At 28.8% G+C, this 11,699-nt stretch overlaps 1 protein-coding gene across 2 annotated transcripts; it reads left to right on the top strand.

Moving 5' to 3' along the window:
* Window positions 1-4,650: 4,650 nt before the first annotated feature.
* On the top strand, window positions 4,651-10,282 carry LOC6570319 (transcriptional activator protein Pur-beta). Of its 2 annotated transcripts, none has more exons than XM_043215831.1 (9): window positions 4,651-4,676; window positions 5,275-5,498; window positions 6,063-6,125; window positions 6,305-6,417; window positions 8,540-8,642; window positions 8,712-8,830; window positions 9,213-9,334; window positions 9,548-9,653; window positions 10,039-10,282. In XM_043215831.1, exons 2-9 carry the CDS (start codon window positions 5,456-5,458, stop codon window positions 10,192-10,194), a joined length of 825 nt encoding a protein of 274 aa, XP_043071766.1. In that variant the 5' UTR covers window positions 4,651-4,676; window positions 5,275-5,455; the 3' UTR covers window positions 10,195-10,282. The 2 variants fall into 2 exon arrangements, with proteins under 2 accessions (XP_043071766.1, XP_043071765.1); XM_043215830.1 differs by having other exon boundaries at window positions 4,664-4,686.
* The last annotated feature ends 1,417 nt before the right edge of the window (window positions 10,283-11,699 follow it).

The raw sequence follows: 11,699 nt of genomic DNA, 5'->3' as shown, positions 1-11,699 counted from the left end.
ATTTCCCCTGAATTAAAGTATGCGTTAATGAAAACTTTATTAGTCGACAGCCACAAAACTGATCGAAAGTTAAACTCATGGGAAGTAAATCTAACCCAATCTATCTCAAACCTACTACAAATCTGTTCTCCAACGAAATTGTCTAGTGGAAATCTTATCATTGTCTCGACATCCGAAATGGCTTGTTCGAACTGCCGTCTGCGCACTGTGATTTGATCTCGTTGAAATCTTTCTTTGAATGTGTGCCCGCCGAGACAATGATACCCTGCTTTAGATTTGCACCACATTTTGCGGACTGTGCTTACAAAATTGGTCAAAAATTAAGCCATCCTACTTTACGAAAGGTCCAAAAGCGAACACATTGAAAATCGAGTGCCAGCTCACACGCAAAAACACAAGGATGTAGAGTGTTGCTGCTATTTTTTCACAAAAACTTGATGCATTTTTTGTCGATTTGACGCCTCTATTTATTTATTGTTTTTTTTTTTTTTATGTGTATAGGGTATAAAAAGTACATTCGCTATACACACAGACATACATATGTATATATATATAGAAATACATATATTGCATGTGTGTTGGTAAATTTATTTGATGGCAAAACCACTTTCGAAGAGTTTCAAACCTGTTTAAGTTTGTTGTTTTGTCGTCTAAAATATAGAAATACACTGCTTGCAAGCAGTATTTGTACACTGCTTTCACACAGCGAGATGAGTTTACTCGATTTATGTTATATAAAAGCAAGATCGAAAAAGCTAAGGAAAAAATATCAGCTTATTCCAAAAAATTAATTAATGAATTTCAGTAGCCTCTACGGTTTTTAAAAGTTGACTTTTTTCTTAAAAATTAAAGTAATTTTTAGCTCACAATTTACGATTTAATTTTTTTATTTAATGTATATATTTAAATGAATAATAATATGCATATATTTTAAGAATAATGCTACTCTTACAATTTAATATTTGCATTAAATAAATAATTATTTTGACACCTTTGAACAGCTGTTAAAAAAATCACCCAGCTTAACATAGCGTTACCAATAATTTTAAAATATTTTTTGCACCGTTTTTTAAAATGGATTTGTTCCTGATCGATACATTTCTCGAAGAGTAAACAGGGCTTAATCTGTACCTATGAATGTATTTTGTTTGCGTGTACAAATTTATGCTCTCCACAAGTTGGTCGAAAATGTCGTTTGATCCAGCGAAAAATAAATTTGATTCTAATTACTTATTTAATGTCGTCTAATATTATTCGACGCAGAAAACTACAAAACTAAAATTAAGTGTAATAACAATTGTTTTATTAAATTTCTAAATTGTATTCAATTACAACTGTTTCAGACAATAGTAATATATCAAAAAAAAATATTCTTTTATAAATTGATAAATAATACAAATAATAAATAGTTAAATGAAACATATTTTAAAAAAATTGGCATTTTCGTTTTTTATTTTTTTTTAAATATAATACGCTATGGAAAAATGTCGACAAGAATCGACAAGAAAATTCGTATAAAAATATTTTCATACTGATTGTGAAATAAATTCACTGACTCCGAAACAGAGAAGATCAAAGTATTGGGCATTCGGTTGCGCACGACTTTTTTTTTCGATCGTGTTTCCTTATGAATTAAATTGTAACGCGTATAATAATCTTTGGATTTTTTATTTTTTAAGAACTCCTTTAATAAAATGGAGAATTTTAAATAAGTTATCTATAAATCTGCAGCTTCAGAGATGTAATTAGTATAAAATATATCACGACTCAAAGATTAAAAATTAGATAATATAAAATGTAAGTTTTAATTGAAAAAAAAATGTAGTAAACTCGAGATTATATAAATATTATTATATATATACAGTATTTATTTTATTGATAATTTAGGATCAACGCCGGTTCTAAGAACATGAGAGCTACAATTTTTTGGGTTTTGCCCAATTTACAAATTTTGTATTCAAATACGCCTCAATAGGAGGTAAAAATTTCTTATTTTATTAATTACATATTTTTACTTTTTTAAATTTATTGGATAGTTTTTGAATTTTTCTGCGTCGGCATTAAATAAATTAATAAAAAGATTAATTAATCTTGTTAAGTATTAGTGTAATTTTAATTATATTGATATATACATATTTATAATTTAATTTATTTGCTAGTTTTTTTTTTGTTGTAATTTTTTCTGTGTCGACATTAAATAAGTAAACAAATAAATAAAAGTTAATAAATACACAAATAAAAATAAATAACTTATTTTATTATTGGTCCTATTTTTTGATTATATTTCAATTTCAATATTAAATTTATTTGGTGCTTTTTGTATTTGTTTTGTGTCGACTGATATTAGTCGAAATTAAATAAATAAACAAAACACAAAAAATAAATAAATCTTGGTAAACATTAGTTGAATTCAATTTATGGCAATTTTTGTCCAACAAGCAGATAAACATAAGCACAAACGCAAAAAAAAACGACCGACAAATATCGGTGCACTTCAATACAAACACACACACACACATACAAAGCACTTAAAGAGTTTAATTTAAAATTTGTTTTCGTAACAAATTTCGGCGCCCATATAAATATGTATCCGTGTGTGTGTGTGTGGTATGCACTTACGCATATACAATATATATACATGTGAGGTATGCACACACGCACATACACATATGTAAAAGCGTGTAACTAAATATATGCATGCGTATGCCAAATACATATGCATGTGTGAGTGAGTGTGCATGTGTGAACAATGGTTTTTTATATGAGAGCAGCGAAGAGCACCAGAAAAAGAAATACGAAAATAAGATTCTATTGGCACACACACAGGCACACTATGTATTTTTATAATTTGTGTTTTGTCGTTTTTAGCTATGCTGCTTCTTATTCGCAGCATTTTAGCAACACCAATACAAATACAAATACTTTTGCAATGCATACACACGAAAAATATGTATGTGTGTGCGTTCGTGTGTGGAAGCATTGTCCATGCAGTGCACATGTATGTGTGTGTGTGTATCACAAATCTAGCAGACATATTATATACAATCCACACACAATATAAATAACACACGCATATATGTATGCGAGTGTGTATGTTTATTTGTAGGGCACTCACACCTTGGGCGGCAAATGCAACATTTTTTTGTTTTCGCTTTACATTAAATGTATTTTATTTTTACATACGATATGCATACATATATTTTTTTTATTTGCGATATTTATTACACAACAGCATTTATCTTTTTGAGCAACACAAACACCCACGAAAATACATTTTTTATTTAATTTTAATAAATATTTACTTTATATGTTTCATTTTACCAAGAGTTGGCGTGTTTTTCTTTTTTATGTGCAACGAGCGCGTACCAAACGACGACCGTAAAAATATAAATACATTCAACGCATCCACTACATATTCATATCTATGTATCTACATATACATATACAAATACAGATATATACATATGAATTTATATTATTTATATATATATATATATATATATATATAGATACAAATATATATATATATAAATATATAGATAGACAGAGAGGCGTCCGCGGCACACGACCGTACGGTTGGACTGTGGATTCTTTTTTACAGTCGTTTAACATTCCCAATCTGAACAATGTGAACAGAGCTTGAAACAAATTGATGCACCTAACAGTTATGTTAAAGACGTTGCAAGCGACCAGTGATAAGAAAATGCAAAAAAAAACACTAAAATCGAATAAGACACGAATAAAAATTAATCAGTCAAAAAAAATTGAGCAGAAACAAATAAGTTAATAATTTAAATTGTCTTAAAATACAATATATTATTATTTTGGTATTTTACACTTAGTAAAAATAACATCATTTGCCAATTTCACATTTGGCCCAGGCTGGTCACACTGTGAAAATAAATTATATTTGATATCGGTAAATGTTTTTGCGACTTCTACTCAAACTAGGCTTGAAATTCTGCTCAATTTATCGCCGGTATTTTCAGGGTTGCGGGCAGACAATTATATTTAGCAGGACTTATGTCGCAAAAAACAGCTATTTCAATTATTCCCTATTAAAATTTGGTGTAATTTATCTTTTTTGCATTGTTTTCATTCCACTACTAACTCTTTCGGTTATATATTTTCTTTTTTTATATCTTTTATAATTGTCAGCTAATCTTATACTCGAGCGCAGCCAAAATGTGAACAGCTGTTCACAAAATCCACACCCGTTAACAATAAGCTAACTGTGAATTTTATTTGATCGTTTACTTGAAGAATTTCGCTTAAAGTTGCTATATCTGTATATCAGTATATCCATTATTTATTTGAAGTGTGGCTTCGATATATATTTTATTTATATTTAAACACATGTATTTTTTTATATACACATATCAGCGTTTCATATAATTAAAAAATCCTATGCGTTCTACTTGATGAGTATTGTTTCGTAGCTTGAACGATAAATCGATAAATTATTTATTAGTGTAAAATAGCGTATTGCTTATTTCAATAATATATGCAAATATATATAATAAATAAATAATATATTTTACAATATAATTTTCACGTCCCATTTTTTTCTCAAATCACGCAAAATCACCAGCAGACGATGGGTACTTTATATATCGATATCAATATGGAAAGTGCAAAAGTGTCATTTCGAACAGAGCGTCGTCGTCACACTGTGTGTGCGTATAGGTGTGTGTGTGCGTGTGTAACTCTTTTATTTGCAAATTCTAACATAATTTATTATTCAAATAAATTCACTTGAACCTTAAGGCAAAGTACCAAAAATATGCGCTAATTGATAAACTAAAAATCGAAATCAAAGAAAATTGTATGTAGTTCTGCTGAATGTTGTGTGTGTGTGTAATTTCGTAGTCATATGTGTGTATGTGCAAGAATATATTTATGTCAATATAAGCCAATAAGTTTATTAAAAGCAGCAGCAGCGCTGTTAAATTAACATTTCAGTTGAGTTAGCAAAATGTGAATAAAATTACATAAACCAAACATGATATGTGCGCTAGCAATGGGGCTGTGTGTGTATTTACATACATATTATATATATTTATATATATATATATATATATATGTGTGTGTGTGTGTACAGCGTTCAAGGTTTTTTGCAAAGAGTTGTTCAATGAAAAAAAGTTCTCATATACTTGTTTTGCTTGTATGTGTGTGTATACGCATACACACATACATACATACAAATGTACCTAAAACCCTAACTGTTCCTCACTTTCTTCGTCTTCCTATTTTTCTTTACAATAACATTTTCAGCTGACAGAAGAAAAGTGCAGAACTGTGGTCCGGCCGAAACGTTGGGTTTACACTGTTGTCAGTAGCTGTTCAGGCAGAAGCAGCAGAAGAAGAAGAAGCAGCAACAGCAGAATTACAACAAACGAGATCGTAAGCTGAAAAAAAAAAACAATAGAACGGTATTTCGCGTTAGCATATCGACATGTCTGATCTTGGCAGCGGGGACGACGGTATCTCAGGATCAAGTAAGTGTTTAGTTGGATAATAAACAAAATTATTTGTATGTGGTTGCAAAGATCCATTTATACGACTAAATTCTTAGTATTATATTATGCTTGTAAATGGGTCTTGCATTTTATAAGCACTTTGTTCATGTAAATGGGTCTTATTCTTATAAAATATTAAATTAATATTAAAATATTTTATGAGAAGCGAGGCACATTTACACGTCCAATTTGTTATGCATTCTAAGTGGTTGCAGAAACACACAAGCACTTTGTTCTTGTAAATGAGTCTTACTCTTATAAAGAACCCATAGGTCGGAAGTAACTATGTGGTCTCAAAACCCAACTACACGACAAATTTATTACGCCTACTTTTCCCATGTAAATCGTTTTTATCCTTCTATATATGTAAATGTGTCTTTTTCTTATAAGGAGCTTATAAATGATAAATAAAATATTTCTTATGATATGCAAGATCAAATTATATTGTTTTTTTTTTATATATATATTATAATTATATTATATTATGATCCAAAAATATTTAACTTCTTTATATGAAATTTTGTTGAACGAATTTTTTTTCAGAGTACAATGCAAGTAATATGGAAGGTTCTTCAAGCAGGAACGAGTTCGAATCATCTGGTAAAGGTATGACCATATTTTAACTTAATTATTGCCGTTTAATTAAAAAACAGTGCTGACAATTGGATTCGCCATAAAAATGATAGTTGTTTAAAATTCGTTATGCTCCCCAGTAGTTTTTAAATTTTTTGTTTTATTTATTATCAACATAAGTATTTATTGTTATGTTAATTTTTTATATGCAGCTGGCAATGTCAATGAACAAGAGTTGGCTACAAAAATGCTCCAAATACAATCAAAACGCTTTTACTTGGACGTAAAGCAAAATCGCCGCGGACGATTTATTAAAGTGGCTGAGGTAAATATAAATAAATATATAAATGTAGTCGAGCCTTTCAAGTCACTATTAAATTCAAATTATCATTATAAATTCAACTTTCGATATTATTTTTAATGGGGGCTCACACACGAATAGTTGTAGTAAGTTGCATGATGAATTTAAGAAGGAATTAAATTTATTATTTCAGTTATATATTTTTATGTATTTCATATTTATATTTTTCGTATACCATTCTTAAACGCACTTTTTTCCTCAATTTCGCTCTTTCAAATGTAGAAAACTCATCCCAGTTATCCGATATATTTGGTTTACTTTTCCTTTTTCTATTCTTATACTTTGATACCGAACGTGTCAGTATATTGGTTTTGTGCAATTTGGGTCATGCTGTCTGTCCGTCTGTGTGTATGAATGCAACTTTTATCGATACCCTTAAAGATAGGAACTTGAAACTTGGAACATATACTGGACTGTGCCCGCGTGAGACAAAGAATAAACATTGGAGTGCTACATCCCCTAGGGGGCATGGAAATTGATGAAATCGATATTCGCAAATCGATCAAGCCAATATCTCCCACAATTTGAATCCTAAAGTCAACAAACTTGGCTGGTAGGTTGTTGGCGATGTCTTTCAAAGATCGGCATGTGCCACGCCCACCGGGCACCCGCCCCTAAAAGTTTTAAATGGCTATATCTTCCGCAGTCTTTGATTTAGAGTCGACAAATTTGATATTTATATTATTGGTAGACGCCTTTAAAAACCCATAACAAATTTGTATGGCCACGTCCACACATGCGCAAATAATCGCCAAAGCCGATATTTCGGATCGTGTAAATCGATAAATCTGCATATCGGCCACAATATGAAGATAGAGTGAGCTTGAAAGGTAACTTTCTGGTAACTCCTCCAAGGAACATTTCAATTTTTAGACCACGCCCACACCCGCCGCCCCCAGGAACTTCCACTTTAGAAATCTGAAATCCGCATATCTTCCACAATTTATAAGCTGGAGTCACCAAATTGTGAATGTATGTTCCTGGTAACTTCCTTAAGAGAAAGAAGCCCGCAATTTAAAAACTTCAGTTACCAAACTTGGAATGTAGATTACTAAGATCGTACTCAAACATTTTTTTGCCACGTCCATTCCCGCCCCCAAAATGTTCAAAAACTCGTATCTCCCGTAATTTAAGAGCCATAGTTATCAAACTTGGAAGGAAGATTACGATGAACCTTTTACAATTTTTGAGGCCACGCCCATTCCCTCCTCCAAAATTTTCAAAATCTCATATCTCCCGTAATTTAAGACACATAGTTACCACACTTCGAAGAAACGTTACTAGCTTATATCTATCGCAATTTGAAAGGCAAACTTGGACAGTATTTCTTGGCTACCCATGCTCTTTGGTACCTGTTATCAGCTTTTATTACATATGGTATTAAAATATTTCGCAGCTGGTTACACCCGACTTCACTCTTGTTTTTATAATTGTTTAAATTAATAATTATTAGGAGATATTATATTAAAAAGAAAATGCAATTTAAAGTAATCATTAAATAAATAATAATTTTTTAAAAATAACAATTGATTTATTAAAATTAAACAAATTAAATTACAAATCAAATTTAAGTTAAAAAATATTAATATATATAATATTTCTGGGGGTGCTTGTATTAGAATAATGATTTTGTTTAATATTAGTGAAATTAACCAAATTAACATTGTATTGTTATTATCGCGCATAGTATAATAATATGTTAAAGCAACAATGTTTACATTGTTCTTTATGCACAATGTACATAGAGTTACCATAACATCCTGTATGCGAGTCTCTTAAAGCGTAATTTAGTCCTTCCATTACATTAAGCAAAGAAAGTCGCGCAGCGCTTGACGAAAAAATAAGAAAACGTGTATATAAACATAACCTCTAAAGAAAACTCCTCGTATTATTAATGGTCATGGGCCCGGTGTTTCAATCAGTAAGCCTGCACCCCACCCCAAATCTCCAACACATTGGAAACTTAAAGGATTTATCAATTAAAACTTTGAGCTATATTGACGACGTTATTAATTTCTGTTAGTGTTGGGTTTCATATTCATATTTTAATTTATTGAATAAAATATACATTTATGCTAATTTTCAGATTGGAGCCGATGGGCGACGAAGTCAAATATATTTAGCGCTATCGACAGCGGCCGAGTTTCGCGACCATCTATCATCATTTAGTGATTATTATGCTTCTTTAGGTACGCAGTTAAACATATTTATATTTTTTAATAATCAATAAACTGATTTAAAAATAAATATTCACACAGGGCCACCAAATACAGACAATTTGCCAGAAGATGGTAAATTAAAATCAGAGATGATGATGAAGGACAATAGACGATATTATTTGGACTTGAAGGAAAATACGCGCGGCCGATTCCTTCGGGTAAATATTATATATTTTATTACAGTTGCAAACAAAATATTAATGTGTAGTTATTTGTTTTTAATATATATATATTTAGAATATTCATATCTCGTTTATTTATTTCTAATTTTCATAATTAGTTAAAGTGTACTTTTGAAAAATGCCACTATTATTTATTAGATAATTTTCTGTCCTAAATATAATTGTTCTTTTTTTTCTTTCCATTTTAATTCAATTTAAATAGGTTGAAAACGTTGAATAAAATGTTATTTTTTCAGACTCACTTTAAGAAGAATCGTCTTCAAAATTTAATCTAATTCTTCAACTTACCAATTTAAAAACCGATTTTTATTATTTTCGCAATTGTATCTATTATTAATATTAATGAATTCATTTTCAGGTTTCACAAACAATAACAAGAGGCGGGCCCAGATCTCAGATTGCATTGCCTGCACAGGGCATGATTGAATTTCGGGATGCGTTGACTGATTTGTTGGAGGAATTTGGCGCTAATGATGGCGGGTAAAGTATTAAAAAAAAAGGTGGAAACAATAAAGTAAAATTAATGTAATCAAGTTAACAAAGTTCAAATTAAAATTAAATGATAGATATTCTATAAATTAAATCGAAATGGTTCAGATAAAAGCCTGATTTGAAAAGTTTATTTAAAGGGAACGAATATAGCTAGTCATCATAATTTAGCCAATTAATCTTTTTCCCAATTTTATATCTCAGATTTAAGGGCGATTTACCCGAAGAACGTCACATGAAAGTGGATAATAAAAACTTTTACTTTGACATCGGCCAAAATCATCGCGGCATTTATATGCGCATCAGTGAGGTATGAAATTAAACAATTTGTATACAGTTGCGTACACTAGCACCTGCAAAAGAAATGTTTTTTTTTTTTTTTAAGAATTATGTTAATTTTTTAGAAGTGGAAAACAATAACATTATTCAACGCTTTCAAATTATTTAAATTTAATTGAAATTAAAAAATAAAGTTTTATGAAAAGGTAAAAAATTAAAATGAAATATTTTTTATTTCTTTTCTTTTATTTTTTTAATTAAATATTCTAAAATATTTTAATTTATTACAGTAATACTAAACATATTTAAAATCAAAATTAAAATCAATCAATTATTATTTTTTTTACCTAACTCTATATATACACTGCGCATTATTTAAATGGTTTAATTAACGTTTTTTTTCTTATTTTTCACAGGTGAAGAACAATTTTCGCACTTCGATAACTATACCTGAGAAATGTTGGCTACGATTTCGTGATATTTTCAACGATTATTGCGACAAAATGAAGAAATCGTCCGATTTAATCACTGCCGATAATAATCTACCGACAACAACAAATAGTCTCAAATAATTGACAAAAATGTAAACCAAGAATAAAAACAACAAACAACAACAACAAATGTTAGTAAAGTTCTCACAAAAAAAAAAAAACAAAAAAATATGCAAAACAACAAAAAGAACAAAGAACAAAATTCAAAGCTTTTTCTGCGTTTAAACATTTTTGCAACGATTGAACAAACAGCTACACTAAGAAAAATGTTTATTGTTGACGATATTATTATGTAAATATTATTATGCCAACTGCTGCTAAAAAATAAGCTATGTGATTATTATAAACATTTGCTTAACTTGATAATAATTTGTTAAAAAAAGCTTTTAATTTAATTTGTATTTATATTGATGAAAAATACTAGAAATTAGCATTTAGCGCTGATTGATACATATATGTATATGTATGTATGTAAATTAGATCAGATTTTTGTTTAATTTATTCATTAATTTAATTAATTGAAATACTTAAAGATGAATAGAAGTATTAAGAGATTCTTCATACCAATCACATTTGCATTGCTAATTCAAATCATTTATTTTTATTTGTCCAACAAAAAAATTTAGATTACGTAACGCAATACATTATTATTATTATTGATGATAATATTTGCAGCTAAAAAATACGCAATTGTGGATACAAATTCGAATAAGCTTATGCAATTGTTTGTTATTATATTACTCTGTACCTTGGTAATATATATGTATATATATATATATTTATTTCGTACTCTGTGAATATTGTGACCAATTTTGTGCAATACTACTCTGTTGCAATTATCAGCTTTATATTTTAAAATATATATATATGGCTAAATATATATACGATCTTGGGAACCATATAAAAATCCTACACCAAAAAAAAATAGTTTGAAGACTTTTTTTTGACTTGTGCAAATTATCCTATGATAATCTGGGATCGGTTCGGTTCAGATCAGCTGCCCACATCAATTAGTTATTCGTTAAATCGATTGTAGAAACAAACAACAAAAAAAAAAACTTGGTAGATTTAATAGTAGTTAAATTAAGTGTATAAATTTCATCATAGAATATATATATATATATATATATATATCCGGTTGATGTAACTTACAAAAGTTTCGTCGTAAATATGAATGTTACAAAAATTGTTAAAGCTTTTAGAAATATGTTACAAATTATAAAAATGTCTTAAAAATACTTACTAAAAACAGAAGAAAAAAAAACGTTTATAAAACAAAAGTTTCAATGTGATCACGTAGAATAAATAAAAGAAATATTAGGAACTAATACAAAATGCATAGCAAAAAAAAAACACCGCAAAAAACTAAGTATGTGTTTATGTAAATCATGCAATACATATATATATATATATATATAACAAAAGTTTCAATGTGATATATATATATATATATGTATATATATATATATATATATATATATATATATATATAAGAATATATATAATTAATATGCAAACTTAAGTGTTACATTAAAATCAAATTTCAGCCTATTTAAATGGATAACTTAATAATATTTATTACTGAT

Source organism: Drosophila grimshawi, unplaced genomic scaffold, assembly GCF_018153295.1.
Source record: "Drosophila grimshawi isolate 15287-2541.00 unplaced genomic scaffold, ASM1815329v1 contig_80, whole genome shotgun sequence".
NCBI classification, from domain to species: Eukaryota; Metazoa; Arthropoda; class Insecta; order Diptera; family Drosophilidae; genus Drosophila; species Drosophila grimshawi.
This window is presented reverse-complemented; position numbering and strand designations above follow the sequence as displayed.

Coding starts and splice junctions, on each gene's coding strand:
- LOC6570319 (XM_043215831.1), top strand. CDS start 5,456: ATGTCTGATCTTGGCAGCGGGGACGACGGTATCTCAGGATCAA. Junction 6,418..8,539: donor GATTTATTAAAGTGGCTGAG/GTAAATATAAAT, acceptor GCTAATTTTCAG/ATTGGAGCCGATGGGCGACG. Junction 8,831..9,212: donor CGCGCGGCCGATTCCTTCGG/GTAAATATTATA, acceptor ATTCATTTTCAG/GTTTCACAAACAATAACAAG.